The following is a 26,474-nucleotide window of genomic DNA, read 5'->3' on the forward strand; positions in this document are numbered from 1 at the left end:
ATGAAAACAATATAGGTAACAGACCCATAAGAGCACATCCCCCTGCTTTCACCCACACAGCTGCATAGGTACGTGTGGACAAGTAGTGCAAGTTGTTTGTTTATTTATTTGTATTGCGTACCAGACCCAAAGGTATAAGGGCGCGAAGGCATAAAGAAGGTTGTTAAGCTTATGTTACATAGTAGACATGAATAAAAGTACAGCTCTGGTTACAATGCTGTATGCATGAGCAACAGGCAAGTGGATAAGAATTGTACAATAAATACAGAGGGCCTTATTACGACCCAGGCGGTAAGTTACCGCCTGGGTCGTACCTTTACCACCATGGCGTAAACTACGTTTACGCCATGGTGGTTGGCGGACTTACCGCCCCATCCCGAGGTTGGCGGGGCGGTAAGTCCCCAATCCCCATTTACCCTTCCCCATTCCCATTTTTGCCCCATAGGGCATAATGGGAGTGGGGAAGGCGTTAATTACGCCACCGTAAATTACGGTGGCGTAATTAACATCAAGGTCCCTTAGCGCCATGGATTTTAACACCTGCTAAAAGCAGGTGTTAAAACCTCCATGGCGCTAAGGGACCTCGGAATCAGGCGGTAAGGGTCGGCGCTGTTTACGCCGCCGTAAACCCCTTACCGCCCGAGTCGTAATGAGGCCCAGAGAATGCAAAGAGTAAATGTAGGACACAAGTAAATAACAGAAGCAATGAAGTCACACATATACAATAGAGCTAGGACGTTGCAGATGAGGTAGGGTCAGACATCCTGTTCCTTTAGCCAGTGAATGAGGCTAGCTCTAAATTGTAGGTAGGGTAGATCTTCCCATAAGGCAGGGGGGAGGGAGTTCCAGTATTGTGCAGCTTGAACAGGGAAGCTGCTCCCACCGGATTTGGTGCACTTGAATCTGGGTACTAATAGAAGGTAAGAGTTGACTTTTCTTAAGGGGCGAGGATGTTTGTCTAGTAAATCTGGCTGAGAGGTATTGTGGGGCTGATTGGTTGAGGTATTTATGTGTCAGAGGTGCAGTTTTAAGGAGTATCTTGTCTTTCGTAGAAAGCCAGTTGACGGATCTCCTGAGGTCAGATATATGGGCATTTCTGGGGAAACGTAGGGCAGCACTTAAGGCATTATTTTGAAGGGTCTGAATTTTGGATGTAATGTATTTATTGCTGCCTATATAGAGGGCATTGCAATAATCCAATTTGGATTGGATCAGGGCTCTTGCTAAAGTAATGCAATTGTTAGGAGAAAGGAAAGGCATGGCTGCTCTGATTAACTTGCAGGTGTAGGATGTAGCTGAGGCCATAGCATTTACTTGTTTGCCGAAGGTGAGCATGGAGTCTATGTAGAAGCCAAGGGTTTTGACAACCTTGGCCACAGTGATGTTATTGTTGTCAATAGTGAATGATGAATAGTTAGGACCTAGTTTTTTGATGTTAGAGGGGCTACTTAAGATGAGAAGTTCTGTTTTGTCATTATTCATGCATAGACCGTGAGAAGCCATCCATGCCTGGATGATGAGGTATACTCTGTTCACAAAGGCCAAATCCTTGTCATAATCTCCCGTCAACGGGATGAGGATCTGCATATCATCGGCGTAATTCGTGTAGGTGATAGCTAGACCATCGAAAAGGGGCTTTGTGAAGATGTTGTACAGAGTAGGAGATACGCATGAACCCTGAGGTACACCGCACGATATGGGTGTGGGGTCAGCTGCTGCAAGAGGAGAGAAGACACGTATAGCACTGTTATCAAGGAAGGACTGGATCCAGGTGACTGCCTCCTGAAAGAAACAGGCAGCGGAATATAAGTGGTTGCAGAGTATCGAGTGGTCTAACAAGTCGAATGCAGCTGAAAGATTGAGGAGTAGCAGAAGTGCCGTCTTGCCTTCGTCTCTCAGTGCGTCTATTTGTGCCTTAAGGTCTATGAGCACAGTCTCTGTACCGTGTTGAGGCCTGAAGCCAGACTGTCGACCTCCTAGTAGGTGGTTTTGGTCCAGATGATGCTGGATTTGTAGATATGCTATTTTATCCAAGATTTTGAGTAGGAATGGAACTGTAGTTATGGGGCGGTAATTAGTGGGGATAGATGGGTCAAGAGTTTGTTTTTTAAAGAGGGGGAGGACCCAGGTATGTTTCAGATTGCTAGGTATCGTTCCTGATATGAGTGAATCATCTATAAGTTTGAAATTGATGGGAGAGAGTTCACGTGCGGCATCTTTTATGATTTGGGCTGGACAAGGGTCACCCTGACAATTAGAGGGTTTGAGGGTAAGAATAACTTTTTCGACTTCTTCTGGTGGTCGGTATATCACATGGATGGTGATAGTTTGAGTATTTGAGATGGTGAGTTTGGCAGTAAGGGATTCACAGGAGTTTGTATTATGGGGTGTGGAGAGTCTTAGAGCTAAGTTATTTTTGGCAATTATAGCAAGACTGCCTCTGGAGGTGGTACGATCCAGTCTTATAAGAGTATAGTTGTCTGAAATGGCTAGCATAATTGCGGGACCTGCCGCAGAGTGAAGCCAGGATTCTGTAATGGCCAGGAGGTCAATTTTTTTGTTGTGGATTAAGTCTGCTATATCTGTGATGTGGGCCACCATAGAGCGAGCATTTATTAATGCACCTTTTTATGCCGGTTTGAATGGGTTGAGTAGAAGGTGGCAGAGCTGGGTGTTGGGTGTTTGAAGGGGAGGTGGGAACTCTGAAAAGTCGGCAGTTAAGCTGAAGAGGGTGTGGGCCATTGGTGTTTGTGTAAGGTGAGATATTGGTAGTAGGTTGAGAGTGCCTTGGGCGAATAGTGGTGAGGTGGGCGTTAGTTAGATGATCATAGATTCTTAGCAGTCTAGCACATAGTTTAAGGTTTCTCTGTTGGAGGCTGCAGGGTTTGGTAGTCGAGCCAGCCTGCTTAGGGGGTGCATGTACCTGCATTAAATGGGGCATAGACTGGGACATGTTGTAATCTTGTAGTATAATTAGGTAGAGGACAGTTCTTAGTAGAACCGTGTAGAGTGATGGCAAATGCATGGTGAGTTTATGAAGGCATATGTGTGTGCGTGTCCTAAATGATCGAGGGCCGTCTGACTGGAGGTTGTTAAAGGTGTGTGTTAAAAGACGATAAAGGTAGCTTGCTATGAGGGTAGGCTGCAGTCATCAAGCATTTCGTGTCAGGTTAGGATAAACAGGCTAAGAAGGCTAGACAAGGCTATTCAGGCAGGTATGTCTAATCGTGGCTAAGCGTGTTAGAAAGGCTAGTTGTGACAGGCAGAACAAGCTGTAAAAGAAAGGATGAGTGCAAGGGCATGGGCTGACATAGATATTGACAATTTCCGGTAATCTAGATGCGAGTAGGCAGCTGTAGGCTAAAATATGTTGGCAGTAACAAGTTTGCTAAAACAAATTTCAGGCAATCTGAATGCGACTATGCAACCAATGGCTAAAATAGGTTGGCAATGGCAGGTTTGCTAGAACAATTTTCGGGCAATCTAAATGCGACTATGCCACTGTAGGCTAAAATAGGTTGCCAATGGCAGGTTTGCTAAAACAATTTTCAGGCAATCTAAATGCGACTATGCCGCTGTAGGCTAGCATATGTTGGCAGTTGCAGGTTTGCTAAAACAATTTTCAGGCAATCTAAATGCAACTATGCACGTGATGGCTAAAATAGTTTGGCAAGGCAGGTTAGCTAATACAATTTTCGGACAAACTAAGAGTAGCTATGCATCTGTAGGCCAAGAAAGAGGTTGGCAATAACATGTTGGCTAAAACAGTATTATTAAGCAAACTAAAATCGTTTTTACTGCTAATGTGGGATTCCAAAGGGGTATCACAAAGACACGTTTTTAGCGCACTGCGGGCATCTTTGCTGTTATAGAATGTAGTGCCACTATAGAAAACGTTCCAGTTACTGCCTGATCAGAAGAGGTAAACGTTTTTCTTTCAATGTGCATGAATAAAAAAAATGGCTGTTTTACAGTTGAACCTTTTTACTTGCTTATAAAATACTTCCATTGGGAATAGGTCTTAATATTGTACTCCCTAAAAAACCATTCTACCCTCAATAAAAAAAATAGAGAGTAAAATGATGTCGTAATTGAGGCATTGTTGTGCTCGAAGGAAAACGGGTGCTGTCGTTGGTCTCCTACATCTTAAAGTGTGGAATGAGCAGTGAACCATCCGTAAATGGGAATTTTATAACAGTCAAGGCCTCCAAAAGGCCAGTGGGGTTGGTGCAGGATCAGTCCCATACTAGGCTCTCCCGAAACTGGCCCTGCTAGAGACCCCTGTTTTGGCTCACCACTGACTGTTTCAGAGTCCAGGATCTCCATATTGTTTCATAAGTGAGAGCAGGAGTGCTAAAAATGTCATGCAGATTTAACGGCTGGGGTCACGTTGAAAATGATCAACCCGGACGTTCAGGCCGAGCGAACCCTCTGTGACGGGATGTGTGCGAGGGCTTCCTATGTACTACCCTGAAAATGCTCCACAAGGGAAATCCATGGCAGGCAGTTAATCATTCTCGGCAAGGAAGACACGGGAAGTTTCACGGTTGGAAATTTGAATGTGCACAGCGCGTGCTGTGCTTATTTGCTTAAACGATGGACGGTATATGAAAGCATCTCTTTGAACCATCAGTTTCCTCTCCCTACAAACGTGTGCACAGTAGACCGTCGTTTATAAGTTTGAATAGAGCAAATGACTGAATTCGACAAATGTAGGAACTAATGAATAGCTCTGGATCACAAACAATAACATCTCAGATTGGCAGTTTGCCGTTAGTCAACTTCCCGTTCTAAAATAAGAGCTTGCAAACAACTATCGGAACCAAGTTCCATTAAAAAAGAATACATAAACACATAAACAAAAGAAAGCATAAAAAAAGCAAATATGCACACCGACCAAGAGAAATAAAAGAATGCAATCAACGACGAGACCATATTAAATTTCAAATACCAGTCGAAGCACTGAAAATCCGGCCAGTCTTTTTATAGAAGGATGGCTTTCGGTTACTTGGCAGCAGTGCAAGCGTAGACTTTATAGTAAAATGCAGCAATACCACGATTCACAATATATTGCATGAATTGCGTCGTGTATGTAAGTGTCTGTACGCAGCTTCCAACATCTGTCCTTACCGAGACCTACTCTTTTCGGAGCTGTATGGACCTCTGTTTCCCCTCACCATATGCAGCGAATGTTAATTCACTGTTGGCTGGTAAGAAATGGTGTGCTATGCCCATGTAGAGGACTGCCATTCATCTCAGGTGATGAGTGACATGTATTCCTGGCAAGTAGTTTGCACCTTGACATCTTTACGCTGCATATGTATAATGCCTAATTAGCACATGAAGATGTCATTGACCTCCTCTTAGCCAATCAGAATGTTTAGAGTGCAGTCACTAACTTCTGGTACTGTCTGCATTCTGAACTTTGTGTCAACGAAAGCAGGGAAAAAACAATGCAATTTATAGTCAAGATTTCTTTCAACAAGACACTTCCTCTCTGGAAGGACCTTTTTTTTTGTGCTGCGATATGCAATTTAACACCACAAAAGAGAAAGTTAAAACATGGAGAATATGCTTTTATTTTCATATAGAAAAAATATTTTTTATACGACACCTCATGCATGCTCATGTTAAAGCTGGTCCAGTTCAACCAAGTTTGCAACGAAAATGCAAACTTACGAAGGCAACCTTGTTATTTAAATACTACAAAATAAAACCACATTTAATTGACCATTTATTTGTTTGCTTTACTCACTATTAGAGTAACATATTTTTACTTCACCACCAAAACATCTATTGCTATTACCACTATGTGCTGATAGACTTATAGGCCTCTGAAAGGATCATTGTTGCTCGCGATATTGACCCTTTTCCCAACGTATGGCCCTCAGTGAAATTATCTCACGATAAGGACCCCTCCTTTTGTCTGTAAGGCTATATTAGCATGGGAGGGGCGTGGTCAGCAGCCATGCGTTGAGCTGCAGCCTTTCGAAGCTCCTGCCTGATCCTTTAATGATGAACCTGTAACTAGAACGTGTCTGGACCAGTTTGTGCTTACCAGCGCTGTGCAGGAAGGCTGCAGTGGCGCGAGACACCGTCTGAAGAGTGCTGTAGGCATTTGCTAAAATGGAGGCCGCCATCTGGTAAGGGGCGAACACAGACACTGTGTAGCGTTTGGAGACGGTGAGCCCCTGGGCCGTGGAGAGTGGTCGGTGCAAAATATCAAGGCAGCTGTGGCAGGACCGCATGGGGCGGCGAGCAGCGGGGGAGCATGGGCCGAGCAGCGTCCCTATCCCTGATGACGCAGCGGCTTGGAAGGTGTGGAGCGAGGACACAGTGCTGGGCCCGGGGGCAGCACGGGCACCCTCCCTTGCAGGGGCCTGCCCGGCACAGCTGACGAGAGCGGGCTGCAGAGAGTGATGAAATGAGCAGCATCAGTCATTTCCGTCACTTCTGGGCTAGCTCAGGTGGAGCTTGGCTGGCTGGGTGAGAGGCACTGCCTGCTCCATAAGACGATGACAGATTCATCTGGGCCGCCGTGGCGGGGAAGACTTGCACATCCGGGCCGGATTTTTGCTTGGCAGAGGGGGGAGGTTTCGAGAGAGCTGCCTCCACCTTGGCTGCGGTCCCCTTCTGGATCTGAACTCTGTGTCCTGTGAGAAGGCCCACGTGCCTGAGTGGGCTGATTGGGGCATTGGGGTGCTGCGGCCTGGAGGTGGCTCAGTTGCTCGATTGGGAGTGCCATAGTGGACAGGCTTGAGTGCTGTGCTACCCCTGCACTGCTTATATGGGGCTTCATCCCAAACACTCATTATGATGCAGATCATGTTACACACTCTGCGAAGCATCATTGAGAGGCATGCCTCTGTGGCCCAACAGCATTAATTTGTCTTTATTGCCCATCTGCGGCGTTCTATGCAAGTTGTCCCTGACATAGTTTAGTCTTAATACCTACGCTGTTAGTACTGTGAAGATTATCTCTGTGGTGGTTGCCCCTCTGCAAAATGCTGTCCAGGCCACTCACCCGGTCCTTCTATGACCCCTATATGGTGCCCTTTGTCCTACAATCAGGTCATATCCAGACTCTACCTCTACAAGCGGGATGGGGGGGGGCGACAAGCAGCTGCTGGTTCTTGCCCTTCCCAGCAGCCGGGTCGCAGGCAAGGAGTTGAGAACAGATTGGGTTCCCTACTGTGACATTTGGCCCGCGTTGGATAAGCACTGGGCTGGGGTACCCTACGGGTGGGTGCACTGACAGCACTGCTGGGGTGGTCGGAGGGGGGTGTATGGGAATAGACACAGGAGTGCAGCCCTCCTGGACCAGGCCTTCACAGCACCAGGAAGGTACAGAACTGTCTGCAGGTTCCAGATAAGCGTAACAGGAGCAGGGCGAAGCAAACGGTCATGGAGATCTTCAACCAGAAGGAGGAGGTGGTGTCGAACCGGGCCGAGGAGCTTGCATTTGGATCTGTGAGCCAGCCGGGGGAGGATTGGATATTGGCGGCAATAGCAACGCTGCCAGCATCCCTGAAGCATAAGATTGAGACAGTCACCATTGATTTCGGCCTGCTGAGGCAGGATGTGCGTGCTGGTGCCCAGTCAGAGGTTACTACGCTGATGGAGGAGGTGTGTGAACTGGAGCGGCATGAAGAGAATGCAGAGGGCAGAGCAAGAAGGAATAATTTGCAGATTCTGGGTCTGCCTGAAGGGGAGGTGGGACAGGACCCCACCTCCTAGGTCGAGAATTTACTGTTGCAGGAAGTGGGCCCAGGAACGCTGATGCAGGAGTTCACAGGGAGCGGGCCAAACGATCAGTAGCCAAAAGGCTTTCTCCAGGGTGGGTGGGGTAATAGAACGAGCATTTTCCAAACTTACTCTTTAACCGGACTATACACAGCTGGTGCAGTGGAGGCGGGCAGGGTTTGGAACCACCAAGGAGCGACTTCGGAGGGCCAACCTGCGATATGTTGATTTATCCAGCTAAATTGAAGGTGTTGCATGATGGCAGATCGCACTTCTTTTTGAGGACACCACTGCTGCACACTTATAGATGAATTTAATGGGGATTACACAGTTGCTGGCCTAACAGAATAATGCTCCCTGACTGTGATAACTGAATGGCAGGAGTCTGCCAGTCGGCACTTTGGCCCGCTGCCCTTGTCCCTCGTGCCTTATCTTGTCTTTTTTCGAGGGGCTGGCAAGCACTTGGAATCAGGGAGGCAATAAACCACACTTAGACTACTGGTTTAGAAGAAAATAAACTGCTCATTATAAGCCCTTTATTCACACCCAATATACATACACATAACACGTAACATACAGTAAATTATACATAAACATAGAAAAAGAGCTTCACTGTTAGTATAGCTGCAGAAGACACCTTCATTTCGGCCACCACAACACTGCTCAGTCCCAGAGCAGGTAGGCAGAGGGATCACTCGTGCTAACGGGGTCTGGAGCGGAACGTCCTCCCTCTCGGCGAGACTGCATCACACAGGGTACAGTTCTCTCTGACTTCCCTGAGGAATACCTCATCTCTTTATGGGGGAATCCCCGCCACTTCATGGTTACCACTGCCGTCGGCCGAAGGGCAGACAACAAGCATTTGGAGCAAAGAGTGGAAAAACCCAGCTAGAAGTGGAAAAACCCAGCTTCTCTCCCTCGCCTCTGTTCCCAGCACCCCTTATCACTGCACCTGCAAAGCTCTGACTCCCTTCTTGGCTCATCCTTCAGCGGACAATACAACTATCCTCCACAATAGCTCATTTGACATCATTATGTGATCTTGCAATGGTGCAGAATTCTCGTTAACTTACAGAGCCCACGATAACGTAGGCTTTCATTGCGGTAATGACAGTGAATGTCCAAAATGGCCGCGCATCGGCGGCATGTTTAGCTCATTTACGCACACGCACTACAGGTGCGTGAGAGGCAGTTAAGCCTGAATATGCATCTTGCTATTGGGTCTGTTCTTTGTGGTTGGGGAAACGGGGGGGGGGGGTTGGTTTTGTTGTTGCATAGTTTTTTCTGGTCGTGGATGAGGCTTGGCGGGCTGTTGGGTCTGTATACTGGGCCTGGCTGGATGTTGGGGGTGGCGCAAGCCTTGGCAATGGGGCTGGGTGAGGCGAGAGGGGAGAATGTTGGAGGAGAGGTCAGAGGGAAGACGTGGGACCTGAACAGGGTGAGAGATGGCTAGTAATGTGCAGGTGGTTACGTGGAACGTCTCTGGGTTGAATCGATTTGTTAAGCGAGTCAGAGTATCTGCATAGGAAGGGTGTAGGAATAGCCCTGCATCAGGATACGCAACTCATGAGAAATAGATCAAGCTTGCTGGGAAATGGTGGGGGGGCAGCTGTACAGCCCTCCTACGCTGCATTTGCCAGGGGAGTCCTTGTGTTGATGTCCCCAACTGGTCCCTTCTGGCTCAGGAATCAAAGGGGCACGAGGGCAGGATGGTGCTTGTCCCCTTGCTCCTAGATGGTAGGGAAGTATGTATCATAAATTTGTATGCCCCCAATCATGCAGCCATGTCCTTTGTTTCACTTTCGTGGTTGGCCCTGTATGGAGGTGCCCAGTGGATATGGGGAGGGGTTTTTATTTGTACCATTGACCCATTAAGTGATAGGTCAGATGGCAAGTTTCAGAAGCCTGCTCCTCCAGCGAGGGCCCTGAGGGGATTTCTGGGGAACTTTGGATTGACAGATGTGTTTACCGCAACTCATGCGGCTGACCGTTCCTATTCATATTTATCCACCCCTCATGGGGCGCATGTCTGTCTCAACTATATTTTTATGGAGCGTGAGGTGCTGGGGGAATTCTGTGATGCTGCTCATCAAGCTAGAGTCCTCTCTGATCGCTTCATTGATGGTCCTGTGGCAAAAGGGAACAACTAGGAGGTTAAGAGCGGATGCGCTGAAACATTGCATTCAGGGAATATTTGAGGGAGGCGTTGGCGACCTTTTTTTGACACTAACGCTGGCAGTGTGGCGGGGGGCACCTTGGGAGATTCCTTTATGGTGGTGGTTCGTGGGAAGCAATTGGTAGAATGGGTGGGCTCTGGAGAGAGTTGCTGAACTCCATCACAACTAGGCAGTTATTGAACTGTTGGAATGTAGGGATGCAGGAACTGGAGGGGAGTCTGGAGAACTAGTTGCGGTGTGGCAACAGTGCTTAGTGGCATGGGATTGGCTGGGAAAATGTGACTTTGCAGAATATATGAGGAAGCTGCATGCGGAGGGTGACAAACCTGGTGGACTACTGGCATGGCTATACAACAGAGAAGACAGAAGGGAAATGATTAGTGCCATACAGGATGAGCAGGGGGTTGCTCAGTACCGGCCAGTAGAGATCAACGCTGTGTTTTCCACAAACTATGAAGCCCTGTATTTCTCTGGAATGGAATCTCGCGACGCTGAGGTCGCGGAGGCCCTGTCTCACATATCGATACCATGTGTTGATGTGGAGCAGAGGAAATTTTGGATGCCCTGCTATTGGTTGAGGACTTGCTGGCGGTCATGTGAACTTTGCCAACAGGAAAAACCCCTGGGACAGACAGCCTACCAGGCGAATTTTACAAGGCATATGATGGGATGTTGGCCCCTAGGCTCCTTGATGCCCTAAAGTATGCTTATGAGACAGGAATCATGCCTAGCAGTTTGCGTGAATCAATGATTGTTCCAGTACTCAAGCCAAATAAACATCCGTTGGATTGTGGCTTCTAGAGACCTCTTTTCATGGTTAACCAGGTCTGTAAAATACTCTCGGCCCTGTTCGCAAATAGACTAGAGAGAGTGCATGAGATGCTTCTCTGCGTTTCGCACCCAGAAGTAAATTTGCAGTACCTCCTTGATGTAGTGGATGGATTTGCGGATTACTCTGGTATACATGTCAGTAGGGCCAAATCCTGCCCGTTTCCACTGGCGGGGTTGCAAGGCCTCCGTAGGAGCCAGTTGCTTCACCTATATTTGAGCGGGAGATGGATACTTTCCGATACCTAGGAGTGAAAGTGAGCCGTTGTTTCTACGCCTCGCATGTGCATAATACTGTAAGGGCCCTGAACAGTGTACGGAAATATGTAGCATTTTGGAATAGGCTGCCTCTGTCACTGATGGGAAGGGTGGCACTTTTGAAAATGGTAGCGCTACCGCGTTTGCTATATCACTTTGTGAATATTCCCTTCAATATTCTCAAAAAGTTGACCTGGACTTTATTACCGGGATTTCATCTGGAAAGGTCAGAGAAACTGTATTGCATTGCATACTTTGCAGTGGGATTATGTGGGTGGGGAGAATCAGACTCCCACATTTTGAGTTGTACTTCCTGGCGGGGCAAGTGCAGTTTGTTATGGATTGGCTGTCGGAGGAGCCATCTCTGGATACTGGCTTGCTGCAGCCCTCTATCCTATGTTATTACTTGAAGGAGATGAAAGAGAGTGCATTTTCACATTTGCATCACCTCCTAGCACTGGGTAAGGTTGTGCAGCAAAGGCTGTGGTGGCTTTGGGGTACCCCAGACCCCTATTACCTGGAGATTCCCCTTGTGGTATTGTCAGGTGGGCGACTTAAGTCGGTTTGAGAGATTAGAAGTGATTGGGAAACTAATGGGATGGTTACAATAGGGGACCTGATGTCTGAAGGAAAGGTGATGGACGTTGAGTCCCTAATGCAGATCTTGGGAATACATGGGGGCCAATTTTTACTTCATATCGGCCTTCTGAAGGAGATCCGGGAGAGATGGGCCTGCCTTCCCTGAAGACATGGAACCGGATCTGGTCCTGGATACCATGTATGACATCTCATAGGGAGGCCACACGGTCTCTAGAGTGTATGAATTGGTTTTGTGTAAGCTGAGCGAGCCTGGGTTGAGGGTTTGGACGCAGTGGGAGGTGAACCTGGGCAGGTCCTTTACGGACACAGAATGGGCCCGGGCTTTGCTTAACACCAGGAGGGTCTCCAGAAATGGCGGATTAAAATTATCACAATTGAATGTCATGCATAGGGTGTATATCACCCCCACCCCTATAAAGTATCACAGTTCCACGGGGCGGCAGTTCTGCCCTTGATGTGCGGATGAGAAGGTGGATATGTTGCACATGTTCTGGAGTGGCCCAGTGGTTCAGAAGTTCTGGAAGGCGGTTTCGAACAGGATGGCCCGGGGTATTGTTGAGATACATGGCTGGCCTCCAGAGGTGTGCCTTCTGGGAATGGGAATGTTCCCAAGGAGTAAAAAACATACTGCTCATCTCGCTAGGATGAAAGAGTTGGCTTGCGTACTGGCCAGGCGTAAGATTGCCATTGCCTGGAAGGCGAAGGAGGGACTCGGTGTGGATGCATGGTTGGGTGATTTGAAATGATGGGCGATTGCTGAGACCTCGGTTTGGAGTGGAGCAGTATTTAGAGGACAAAGGGTAGTGAGTGATGATGTGGAGGTCTGAATAGCTTTGACACAGGCTATGTTTGCTTTGTCAGATGATATGCTCCCATAGAAGGTCTACCTCGGACAGTCAAAATTATGGTGATGCGCTTTACATCTCTGAGCCTCCCTGGAATATGTAGAGGGCCACATTCTTGACTTTTGTAACTTTGGATTGAAGCCGCACGAGCAGGAGTTCATGCAAGTTTCTTTGTTGTGTTTGTTATATACATAGTTTTTGTTCCTATTCTTTCTCTTTTTCCCTTCACCTAGGAACAGCTACACTTCTTTTTCGCTTGGTTTTCTCAAATTATTCTGATTCCTTGCGTATTGTACTGGCTGATATGTTTGCTCGTGTAGCGTGGATTGTATGCCGTTAGTTGTGTTTGTTGAATGTTTTTTGTTTTGTTTATTCTTTGAAAATGAAAATAAATTAACATTTAAAAAAATGGGTATATTAGCACATGGAGATTGTTATTGACCTCCCTTTAGCCAATCAGAAGGTTCATAATTCAGTCAATAACTGCTAGTATTGACTGCATTCTGAACATTCTGTCTTCAAAAGTAAACAGTGGACCAACAATGCAATTTCCAGGTAAGATGTTTTTGAACAAGACACTTCTGCTCTGGGAGGATCTTTTTTTTGCTGCAACATCCTTTTTAACACAGCAAATAGAAGGCTAAAAACGGAGGAAATGTTTTCACTTTTATATAGATCAATGTTTTACTTTTGCATGACGCCTAAAAAAAAAAAACAAAAACAAAAAAACATGTAATTTACTAACGCTGTTTGTCTTTTTACTTTACTCACCATTAAAGTAACATTTTTACTTCACGACAAAACTCCAAAACACGTACTATTATTACCACTATATGCCAATAGACTGTTGGACTGATAGACCTCAGAGGGGGGCTAGGGGTCATTATCACTTGGGGATAATAACCCTTCCCCAATTTATGGCCCTCGGTAATTGTTTTGCTTTCCTGTCGTGTGTAGTTACCCTTGACACCACTTACCAGATTACACTGACCAAAAGTTCTTGGACTCAGGGGGGCAATAACCCTCACTTAGACCAATAGTTAGAATATACTTGGCTCTTTACAGGCCCTTTATTTACATACAATATAAACACACACACCACTCTATAAATGAATAGGGTTAATTACTACAAATATACACATAAGATAAGTAAGGATAGATATGTTACATCACCGTTAGTGTAGCTGAAGAAGAAATCCTCTTCTTGGCCACCACGTCACTATCCAGTCCCGAGGCAGGTAGGCCGAGAAATCACACAGGCTAATGGGGTCTGGAGCGGAGCGTCCTCCCTCTCAGCGAGACTTCATCACCCAGGGTTCCAATTCTGATTCTACTACCTGGATACCCCTTCTCTTATGGGGAACGGATCCCCGCCCAGCGTAGGTTGCCAACTGTCCCCGGCCGAAGGACAGACAGCAAGCATGGGGGCACAGAGTGGAAAATCCAGTTAATAGTGGAAAAAACCCAGCTTGCCTCCTGCGTGCTTGTTTCCAGCACCCCTTATCACTGCACCTGCACAACTCAGACTCCCTTCTTGGCGTGTTCTTGATTGAACAATAACTATCCTCCATAAGGAGCTCATCTGCTTTCAAATATACACATCACAACCGTGGCAGAACTCATGTCTGCTAATTGAGCTCACAGAAACGTAGACTTCTATTGTGGTTATGGAAATGAATGTCGAAAATGGCAGCGCACCGCACCATGTTTTGTATCTCATTTTCGCACACTCATTACAGTAATAACAACTCCCTCAGTCTATACGGCCATAGTAACATTCAAATGATAAAATGAAGTTAGAGGCAGACCATAGGTAAAACATTCCAACGGCAGCATATTTATTGAATTCCACAAAGCTATCTACAGTATGTGAATTGTGGTTGAAACACCCCTTATCCCGTCAATATAGGCCAGTTCTTCAGTGAGCTTCAGCCATTTTCCCACATACCTCCATGTCTCTTAAACCCCATATACACGAACGTCTTGATAGATTTAATATTAGTAGTTCTGATGGTGATTCCCGACCTCCTGTTCTTGGCTTTGCATCTCTGTGAAATATTTCCAAATATCACATGTCCAATATTAATAAAAAGATATATCGAAAAATAGTGGTCACGACTATTGAGTAGCTTCTACTATTGCAGACGTGGATCCACCCGAGTTCTCCATTGAAATTAGGACCATGGGTTGTGTTTGGGAAGCAAATGTTTTAACTATTGCAGCGCACACTTGAAGGGTTATGCCATTAAGACCCACGGAGAACTTCCATCCAAGCTTTAATGGGCTAATCTGGAATTGACTTCTTGTTTTGGCTTTAGATGTAAAATGCATAAAGCGTAACTATCCTACTTTACAATCAGTAACTACTTCATTGTTTCTTGTTTCACAACATAGCTGCAGCAATTACTGGTAATGCGTAGTATTTTAAATTTGGTATCTTTTCGTTGAAGCAATTGCAAACTGATGCATGCATGCAAGCTGGACTAGTAGTCCTAACGAATGCCAGGTGCCTGAAAGGTTTGCGGGTTTATAGTGGTCCAGAATATGCTCCTTCCGTAGAAGGAACATCTATTGCAGAAGATGCGTTGAGCGAGGGTGGTAGTTACTATGTTGAGAAGGAGATGGGGTGCTTCTTTAGCAAGTGAGTTCACAATAGTGGATGGGATAAGATTATCGTAGCTGGTTGCATTGAGGGAGGCAAACAAGTTAGCAAGATCTGCGACTGAGAGCATCTCGAAGAGCATCCGCTTAGGTATGTCGCAAGTTGGAGTGGGAGGAAGCCGTAAAGGCTTATATGGTGGTGTCGACATGGTATCTTGTCAATTTGTTCAGTGATTAATGGGTGAATGAAGTTGCACTCGTCCACTCAGTGTGGTGACCGGGGAGTTTGGAATTTGGGATGATTGTGGTTGACGGTTTCAGTGAGCGTTCTTGCTTCTGTTGGAGGCTTCCGCTTTGATAGTCTCTTGTATTAGGTGGCTTTGCCTTATAGTAATTTTTCTGTAGGAGATTTACAGTTGATTGTCATAGACTTCGAATATTGCACCATATCTTTTCTTTCCCTATGGAACACTTGCTTTTGGGGAGTTTCTGTGCGGTTGTTTGAGGCCTGTATGTTGTTGAATTTATGGTTGATCTTTTGTTGATACAAGGGTTACATGTTCTTGCTTTAGCATGTTTATAGTGAACTCATTAAAGGCTGTATACAATTGTTGTATATATTCTCCTTCTTCCCAGAGGTTGCCTGCAGAATGTCTTTCCCTGTCCCAATGCTCTTGCATTCCCCATGCACTCTGTGTGACCACCACTGTTCCACCTCCACCGCTTACTTCTCCTGCCTTTGCACCCAATTATTCAGAGCCTGAAAGCTCTCTCTACCACTGTTGTTCAACTTTGCCCCTCTGATAGGAATCCCTTGTCTCAAGTCTTCCAGGTTAGTAATCTTCCCATTGACCCCCCCCTGCTTTTCTAGTGCTGCTTCAATAAGCATAATTCTAGCTACAATCCCATCAGGCCTCTCGCGCTTTCACCAGCAGAGTCTCCTGACAGAACAACCAAATTTGGCTTTATTATAACTACTATCCGTATGCTAGCTGTCTTTTTAACAGCCTTTTAAGGTATCCTATGTGTGCTTCTTTTTCTTATAGCTGCTTCTTTTCCAGAAGTCACGTAGGTCTCACGTCTCTTTAATGGGCATATCTGGAGCCCAGAGTGCGGTTTAAGGAGAATGGTTCAGTTTCTCTTCCTCTTATACTTGGCATCCATGTGGGAACATGTTTCATCCAATAAGGTTCAATGGGAAAAAAGTATAATTTTGAAATGGGATTACAAAATAACATTTCAAAAGTTTCCAATTGGAAGTGTGTGTGGGGGCAGAGGACTGGTATAAAGACAGCGGGGGTTGTGTTAGATGTGAACTGGATGCATAGGGGGAACCCCTTAAGGGCAAAGGAAAGGGGAAAGAAAACAGATTAAATTGAAGTACAGGGATGGTAACAAACCTGCATTTGATGAAAGGACATAGATGCTGAATACCAAACCCTTTGCCTTCTCACCGCTCACCATTACCGAGGTTGAAAATATCCTGAGAAGTAAGCCATCCAACTGCCAAGGTGACCCCCTGCCCAGCTCCCATCATTAAGGACTCTGCACATGATTTGACCCCATTCATTACGGCCTTCATCAACTCCTCCTTTAAAACAGGTATTGTCCCGGACAACCTTAAGGACGCTTGGGTGATCCCATTACTTAAAAGACCATCCCTAGACCCAAGCATACCTACTAACGTCCGACCTATCACCACGGGTCCGTTTTTAATCTAAAGATTTTAGACCGCGCAGCATACCTTCAGATCCAAGATTACTTGGAATCTAACAATCTGCTTGGTCTTCGACAACCCGGTTTCGTCCCAGTAATGGGACGGAAACGGCTTTAATAGACCTAAAATCCCAAATTGAGGTATTGAAGGACAAGGGCAAACTAGCAATGCTACTACTCCTCGACCTCTCTGCCGCATTTGATTTGGTCCACCACCAGATCCCATGCAGGCACCTCCACTCTGCTGCCAACTTCTCGCCCTCTGCTGCGGCCCGGATCAAATCCTTTTTGAGCAACAGATCCATGAGGCTCTTTGCCCCATCCGCAGCCGCGGACCCGTCCCCAATTCACTGTGGTGTACCTAAGGGTTCTTGAGTGTCACCTACACGTTGACATTTTCACGAAACCACTCTTTGATGTGCTTGACTATCTGGGTGTCTCCTACACTAACTATGCGGATGACACCCAGATACTCATTCCCATCACAGGTGATTATCTAGCTGATACCAAGGCCCTTAACGACGTCTACCTGGTCATCCAAGCCTGGATGGCCCAACACCAGTTATGTCTAAATGACGACAAGACAGAGATCCTTATCCTGGGCACCTCACAACGCCTGAGCAAACTAGAACCGTCTTATCAGTCATTCACCATAGACGGTAATACCATACAAGTCTCGAAAGATACCTAAACGTTAGGTTTCTACCTTGACGCCACCCTATCCCTATCTCGACAAATAAATGCTTGGCTAGCAAGCCCCCTACCTACCTCTGTAGTCGGCTGTCTGGCACTCGATCTCCCGACCTCTTAGAACTGCCCAGACTCACCGTCTATCGATTCCTAGGTTTAAACCTCAAAAAGCAGGGGGCACCAGCTTCCCTGTCCTAGCTTCCAAGCTATGGAACTCCCTCCCCGCTACAATCAGAATTGAAGACTCATTCAACACATTGAAGGCCAAAACAAAATTTTGGCTCTTTGACCAACACTAAGACATGTTCTGCGCCCTTGTCTTACATACTCTGGCCCACTGACTTCCGTTATCTTCTGTACACCCCTGGTTATTTCCACTGTTAAGCTCTAGCGGTACTGTAACCACTGTAATGTATGTAGATAGAAACACTGTTAGTTTTCTGTTAATGTAATTTTATGTCTGTATATATGCATTATTGTAACTTTGTACAAATTGCGCCCTGATGCCTCCGGCCCTGGTGGCTTGCGCGTTATTAATAAAACAAATACAATTACAAATCAGTTAAGCTTCCTCATTCTAGGGAGTCTTGGTTATTGTTGTTTCTAGCCCTGGTGAGCTACATTTGGGAGTCCATCTGTCAGCTCACCTTGCTCTTGAAAAGAAGGGCCTCTCACTGACCACCTTCCGATTAAACTGCTATGCGTTTCCTTACTTTGACAATATGGGGACCAATGGGCCTGACTCAGCCTTGAGTCTTCCTGCTTACATTTTTGTGTATGTACTACTTCCCTTTGCATTGAGAAGGCACATTTCCAAACGCATCTATTTTAACGGTACCCTCAAACACTGTCTCCTTTAGTCAACGACTCTGAGATGAACATGGCCTGCTCACCCACAATGAAGGACAGAAATGGGGAAAGGCCGACATGGCATTGCGGACCCCACCATCTTGAATTTTAATTCACATAGTGAGCGGCTTTCGATTCAGCCAGACTGAGTGCTCCACACATTTGTGGTCTCTCGAACTCCTGAACGTACATTCACTGCATCCCCACATACGAGGTGGGTTTGCCTACATTCACTGCATCCCCACATGCAAGCGGGAGGGGGGGGGGGTTTGCTTTGCCTCATAAACCTGGAGAGTATGGCTCAAGGCTGGGTACTTTCCAAAGTCCTCCTGTGATTCTAAGCAGATACAAGCTCGAAAAAATATGATTACTGGTAAGTAATATTTGTCTGTATCTATTAACCCTTGCCATTCGTAGCTGAGAGGCATTTCTTCTATAGCGAAGAGGTTCTAATATTACATCAGAGTCTGCTTGCATTGATTTTTATGGACTGTACTAGGAAAACAAACACATAAACCATGTATTTTCCATGCTTGTTTCTTGCATGTTTGGTGCTGCATTTCCATGATAATAATAACCCAAGATTAGAACAAGAAATGTCTGTTTCTGCTTTCATAGTCGGTGGTGCCTCTCTGTGACCTGAAGGGCTTCAACAGAATATTTAAGTCGTCCAAGTGTTTGTCCAGAATCTGCATTCACAATGCAACGTATCGGCTTTTAACAGTCAAATTTAGCACTGTGTGTATTAATGTTTTGTTGACATAATGTGGCATTCTGTTTTCATTTTGTGCGAGAAAATAACACCATTGTTCTTTCTGACAGGGAAACCCCGAACAGATGGCAGCCTATACCTGGCACCATGTCAGCCATGTTGGTCAAGGTGAACAGTTTAAAGCACGTTGCAGGTTCATCCAGCAGTTCTCTTCAACAGCAAAACGGTCAGAGTGGAAGCAACAAGAAACCACTGACTGCCAAGTCCACCCCATATGTCCAGTCCCAACCGTCTTCAGATGCCTCCACACCTTCTTCTCCAACAGATAAACACTTGATGCAGATTAAAAAGACAGACAATGGTGGGTTTTGTTTAGTGCTCACAAATGGATCTAACTATTCAACGCCGCAGAGGACTCCTACAGGGACATCACGCCCTTCTTCACCCAGGTATGCCTCCCCACCACCTATCTACGACGAGCCTACATTGGAGTCCCCTATCTATGATGAGCCTCCGGTAGAGATGGACGTTGAGAGCTTAAGCATGAATGGAACCTCTCCACAAATGTCTCCAGACAATAGCCTCCGGAAGCAGCCTCAGCCCACAAAGTTGTTGCAGCACCCGAGCATGCATCAGCAGGGCTTCAATAAGCATAAGCGTAACCCCTCTGCCACGGACTATAGCCCAGCAGGGCGGGAGTACATCAAGCACATGGTCAACGTGGATCAGTCTTCGAAACAATCTGTTTCGCCAAGTGGGACTGCAGAATCCCCTGCTAAGCAAACCCCTGCCCCTCTTATTTCAAAGGACAGTTTCAAGCAGTCTTGGAGGGTCTTGGAAGCCAATGTGCTTAAGAACATTGAAGCCCATCACAGCCGCCAAAACAGCCTCCAAACCCAAGAGTATCCAACTGTTGTAAGTCAGCAAGATTCTGGATACTCAACAGGCCCATCTCCAAGCCTGAGGAAGAGGAAAGGGCGGAGACAGGGGGTTGGTCAAATGAGACCTGGCTCTGTGGGCAGTAGCAGTGAACTTAATGCTTTAAATGACAAATTAATTGCAGAAATGCGTGTGGTGGTGGGCAGATCCGCAACCTGCAGGGGGAGCAAAACCAGCCTTGATACCGATATGATGGAAAATACAATGCAGTCTGATAGTATTAGGGTCCGGTTTCAGGCAGATCCTCTGAAAAGTGGATTTTCCCGTGGCTCAAGAGATGATGTTACAGCGAGCAACAGGTCTTTATTTAGGGCGACAGGGGAAACTAGGCCAAGCTGTAATAACGATTTGCCAGCCCATCAAGATGTAATTCGTCAAAAGAGGACTTATGAAAAGATAGACTCTTTGGAAAAAAATATCACCAGCCAGACAAGTATGGGTTCTTCAGAATCAACAAAGACAGTATCTCAGGTATTTGGGATATTTTTTACAACCATCTATTGTTTGTAATGTATATAGCAAAATGCATCTATGCCAGCAACTTGTCTTCGGTATTTTCTGTGTATTAATGACTCCCTACTTTCTGTAAAGAGCAGTTAGTGCTCATTCATTTCGACGGTGCAGCCTCTGAGCCTCACTGTGGAGCTTTACACCTACAATCATGCACTTTGGATGCGTGGTTGAAGTGGAGCATTGTGGCTGGACGGTGAATCTAGAAGTAGATCCTTTGTGCAAGAGCCAGACATAGAATTGACTGTTAACTTTATGTGCAGTAGTGTAACTTGATTATATATTTTTTTTTTTATTAGCAAAGGTGGATGTTTCACAAAGGCATCGTCAACCATGCTTTAGTTCCCTAGAACTGTATTTGAAACTATTTAAACTGTAGATCTGTAATGAGAACTTGAAGCAGCAGTATCTAATTATGCAGCATATTTTGTTTGCATACTTATGTTACGTTGATTTATACAGCGCACTGCTACCACCCACGGGCAGTCTCCAGGCCCTTGCGTGGCTCTGCAAGAGAGGGGCAGTGGGGAGGGTTTCTGAGGATAGGATGAGAGGATAGGTTCAGAACCAGGAGGAACTGGCGCCTGTGAGTGTTTTGCATGTGGGAGTTGGTACGGGAGGCCCCCATGCGTTGTAACCGTATGGGTAAGACTCAGTGTCTCGGGCGTGTGCTAGTGTTGGTGTGTCGTGTTATGGTGGGGTGGGTTGTGGCTGTGCACACTAGTTAGATTGTGTCCATAAGGGATCCTGAGTTGCGGGTGGCTGTTACTGTATGACTCTTTGGTGTCTTGGTGTCTACATGTGTCGTTGACGATTTTATGGACTATGTGGTGGGTGGTTCACTCTAGGTGTGCTTCCAGGATCTCAGAGGGATGCGAACATTAAATCGATTCTTGGTGTGTTTATATGTAGTGTGCCTAGCCCAAGGTCTAGTGTAGTGGCGTTGTTTATGTTGGAGGAGCAGGAAGGGGAAGTGGGGTTAGTAAGTCAGTCGGTTTGGTGGAGCATTATACATACAAATCAGCCTCCAAAATACTGTAGTCTGGCCCCTAAACATCTTTGATGACCTCCATATGCACCATCCTCCTGTCATGACACATTACCCCCATCACCCTATGCACGACTACAGTCTCTCAGAGCCACACACCTCTCTTGGCTTACATCGGTGCTGGCACAATCACTGTCCCTCCCTACTTGTCCCGGCACCCCTTCCTTTGGCTAGACACACCATCCTACTTCATCGCCTCACACTGGTGCTTCACTCCTACAGAGCCACATGCAGTTGCCCACCAACAAATCATGGAAGGGCAATATACGAAAACCAATTTACCTACCTCTTCACACCCAATCACCCTCTCCAACTGCTACCCAAACCAGTCATACACCACCATACAACTACACCACCCTAGCAGGCTGCACATCACAACATGCATTGCTGCCATGATCACACTCCCTCCGTCAGATCAATGTCCACGCTTACACACAGCCCCATTCAATCCCAACTCCATACTCCCCATTGCAGTACATCCCTTGTGCACCTTAACATAGACCTACCTCAAGCTGCCCACCACACTATAGAAGCAGCACACAATCGCAGTTTGACAGTGATTTTATTTTACACACAAAGGCCCTGCCCTGGTTCAAACTCAAAACACAGTGTAAGGACTGTGTCTTCTCAACTGTTTCAGCAGTGCAAGGATTTCCAGAAAAGGTTCACAAGGTTTCAGGGTACACCCGTTTACACGGTCTCAAAGGTACTCAATCTGGTTGTCCTCCTGCTAGTCTCTGGTTGGTGGTAGGATAAGACCTCCTCCAGTCCTCCCTGTAGCTCCTGTAGATGAGGCTGTAGCTCTGCCACAAGCTGTAGCTAGAAGCAGAGTTGCTCTTCTACTTTGACAGAGCCAGCTCGGTTTTCCTTCCCCATTTTCCGCAGGTGTGTCTAGGAGGGCCTTATAACTTCCTGCCTATAGGGACACAATTTCTTCCCTCTCCCCAATCTCTCTACTCTTGTGGCTTCTCGATGCCCTTCCAAGTGCTTGTTCCTCCCACTTTGTCTTCTAGTTTACTGTACTTACTTCCTGATCCTACTAGCTACCACCTCTCTACCCTACGGCACTTCCTTCAGATACTTCACTCCTCCCTCCTCCTGCTGTTCTAAACCAACTACCTCCCCCTGATGACTTTTCTCCCTCCCATCTTTAGCCTATTCCTCACTCTTCCTTGCATCTTCAAACCCCTTCCAAAATCTCCTTCAGAAACCCCCAACCTTCTCCAGACTCCTGTCACAACCTCTTTCTCCAAACAGCCACACTGCCTTACTGGGACTCTGAGTTTACATAACCCTGTAGCTCCTCTCTTTGGGTCAGGCTTTGTGTGAGTGTCTGTACCTGAGGATGCAAATGGGTGAAGGGCTGTGGGTGGCTACTTTTAACTGATTTACCTATGTTTGGGTCTTTGGGGCTAGGCTAGGTCTGGTCCACCATCATGGATTTCACTCTCCTCTGTGGAGATGCACCATCCGTAGGCTGTTCTGTTTTCTTCCCGTTTCCGTATGCCACAGAGACTATGCTTGTGCTCCTTGGAATATTTCATTTGGTGCCTTTCTCTGCAAGAGCTCTTTGGCTCCATGCTAAATGTTATGCAAGTGCTGCCGAAAAATGTAGTGTGCCTCTAATATGCAAGTGTGTATCAGTCTCCAAAGGAATCTAATTACTTTAATGGATGTTTTCATTCGGTCTCAGAGCTCCGCTCCCTTAAATGCAGACAGTCTGAACTTGTTTCTTTACAGTGAATACATAAAGCACTCATGTCCGAGAGCAGGGGAAACCTTGCAGCTCAGATCCCATTCTTTTTCAGCTCCACAATGTGAGAGAGCTCTCATAAAGAGACAGTGGGCCTCATTCCGACCCGGAAACACTGAATCCGCCACCTGACATCCTAGTGCCACCGGGACATTACAAGTACCATTGGTGCAGGAAGTCAGGCGGCAGATTTGGTAACTCCCCATAGGACTCCATTGGAGTGGGGAGACTGAAGCACTGGCACCATTGCTAATGGTGGCTGTGCTTCTGTGAAAAGTGTGCCTGCAGGGGCCGTTGCGCCCTGCAGGTCTGACCCTGCTGGGCAAAACGGCCCCTATAGACAGACTCGTAGTGTGGCGGTCTGGAAACAAGGGTACAAGTAAGCCACACTTGGAATGAGGCCCACTGTCCCTAAATTACTTCATGCTCTGCCGTGAGACCCGGAGTAAGTAGGGGTGGCTAGGGGATCCTCCCCATACCAATACCATGTCCATTATACACTAGGTCGGGTATGCAATCGACCCACTTGGTCACCCCGGAAACACAGAATCCGCCACCTTACCAGATTCGGTAACTCCCCATTCCCGTGGAGTCCCATAGGACACCATGGGAGTGAGGAGACGGAAGCACTGGCACTGTTGCGACCATGAATACACTGATCCCATATCCATTATCCACTAGGTCGGGGATGCAATCTACCCACTTGGTCACCCTACTTGATGTCCCCAAAGTACTTGGCACACCTCCCCCAGCCCTCCTGGCATGCATACCATTTTCAGATTGATGGGACACCCCACAGGCGCCCTTCAGACCCCTTCAGTCCAATGCCATTTCCCTTCACTGTTTCAATGATACTCTTCACACACCCCGGATTTCCATTCACACGTTATACCATACACAGCCTTGCATCCACACAACTCCAAACACAACATAAGCTCACATCGGACTACCCAATCCCCCCACATCGGAACATGCCGCATGCCACATTATGATCACTCTCTATGATCCCACTAACACACACCCCGCCCCATATTCAGGTTCACTCTAACCACCAGATCCTGTTTTTACTGCTAACATGTCCTGCACCAAATCACCCTCCACAGCTCCATTGACCTATGCATCCTACATCTCACACCACCATTTCCACATACAGCAACACACCATCCCTCCTCACAAGTCCAGAAACAATACCTCACCTACGCCACCTTGGTTTCCCCTTGGCCATCTCTATTCCACCATCATTCTGAAAAACACAATCACCATCACAAACACTATCCACATATCCTCCATATCACCCTGCTATTTCACCAACACTGCCATCCATTTGCCCCCATCACTTCAGAACCTCTGTCAATCACCCATGCCTTGTGTGGATCGGTTTGTGGTCCCATTCCTGCCCATTGCTTAATAATTCTTATTTTTGAGTGTAGGCCTTGGGTGACGCTCCCTCCTGTACCCCCCTACTCATGACGGAATTTCCTTTTGCTTCCCTCTTTCACCTCTTCATTTGTCTTTCCGACTTTCCTGTGCTCCCCATTTCTTGCTGCCTGTTTATGGTCTACCTCTGCAACCACTGGTATCCTCTGTTGATATGTTCCATCTCCCTGTGTGCCCCTGCCATTCTCCCGTGCACGGCTATCCTATATTCATTGTTATTCCTGCAAAGTGTGCCCTCCGGTCCACCAGGCTTCTCTTGTCATCACATCATTTCCTTACTCCCGCTTCCTGTTGTCGACCATTGTTGACGACCTAGCATCTTGCCACCTATTTCTTTCTCTAGAGTGCCCATGCTTCACTTTACTGAACTGAGGCAATTGTTCCCTTGATTTCGCTAGGTTTTTTGTCTCTGCCATGATAACTTGTCTTTTGGGGGCAGGTGGGTGTCAGTGGGGCGCCACAGCCGGTGTCGGTGGGGCACCACAGCCGTACAGCCTTTACTGAGTAAATCCTCTAATGCTTGTTCGTAATTGGTGCCCTGGCACATAATGCCAACCACGAATTTGTGTTCCCCTGTATTTACCAAGGATGCTGTGAAGAGCCTCCTCTGGACCTTCCTGTGTTTAGTCGTCCAACCTGCTCCCCCCACCCCCCCACCCCTCTGCTTCCTTCACCTGAGCAGAGGAGCACCGGTGGTATTCACCCAGGGTTTGAGAGTCTGGTGGGAAGGGAGATGTTGGCGTCATGAGATTTGAAATGAACTTGCACAGCAATTAAGTCAGCAATTTAAAATGAATTTAAGAAAGCCAGAGCAGACCGAGGTATTTTATTAGACATGATTAACAAACTCAAAACAGGGTATCTCCTGGCAGCCAGCAGTCAACTATGTACACTGGTTGCGCTGGACGCAGTATGATCATACTTTCTAACATACCTACTTTAAGGAACTCATGGTGGCAGCAGTAAAGACAGACACAAGTGATAGCAGTTCAATGCTGTTGATCTGTTATTTGATTTTAAGGTCAAGCACTGATTGTATAATTTTAGTGGAGTAATTATGAGCTAAGCGATTGTGACGATGTAACTAATGTGTTTTTTAAATTTCTGTGAACTGCTTTTATTACTATTTTGTCGAAATAAAGCAATAAAAGTAAGTAAAGTTTATTAAGCTGTATAAATGGGTGAGGAAAATGCCTAATCTAAACCTAAATCTAAGATGGGAGCAGGCTACGACCATCAAATAATAAGACAGTCCTAGTGGCATCTTGTCAATAAAAAGTGCCTATACTAAAAAGACCTATTCCCAATCCTTACCACTAAGTTACAAAATAGTGTGGGTTACTGTTTAGAAAAGAAAGACGTGTTCACAAAATAAGTCAGGATGGTATCACTGGGGTCTCCCTTCCCCATGTTTTTTAGCACAGGACAAGGCAAGACTCTCGAGCACAGCACACTCCTGGGCTTCTCCAGCACAAGCTTACAGTTAGTTTCCAAAATATCGGGGCCTACTGTGGCCAAGTCTCTGTTACACCTAGCCTCTTACCTCGGAGGACCTGATGTACTGTTAACAACAAACAAAATGTTCCTTTCCAATACTTGTTGGGTGATTTCCTTTCGCCCGTGGATCCCCCTCAACCGGGCTCCGATCCTTTTTGTAACCTTGACTTCATTCAGCCGGGTACACTACCGCCTTTCGATTAAGAATTCAGCAATTAGTAACATTCAAGAGTCTTTTTGTTTATTCAAACAACCGTTCCTTGTGGACATC

General features: G+C 46.5%; 1 protein-coding gene across 2 annotated transcripts in view; it reads left to right on the forward strand.

Annotated features, from left to right (window-relative positions):
• LOC138581140 (rho GTPase-activating protein 39-like) overlaps nt 1-26,474 on the forward strand; it is a 650,156-nt gene that overhangs the window by 363,552 nt on the left and 260,130 nt on the right. For both annotated transcript variants that reach the window (XM_069652244.1, XM_069652245.1), the window contains exon 3: nt 19,130-20,429. In XM_069652244.1, coding sequence (XP_069508345.1) covers nt 19,130-20,429 — 1,300 coding nt within the window. The remainder of the gene's footprint in view (nt 1-19,129; nt 20,430-26,474) is intronic.

Source organism: Ambystoma mexicanum, chromosome 3p (assembly GCF_040938575.1).
Source record: "Ambystoma mexicanum isolate Mex_15411 chromosome 3p, UKY_AmexF1_1, whole genome shotgun sequence".
Taxonomy (NCBI): Eukaryota; Metazoa; Chordata; class Amphibia; order Caudata; family Ambystomatidae; genus Ambystoma; species Ambystoma mexicanum.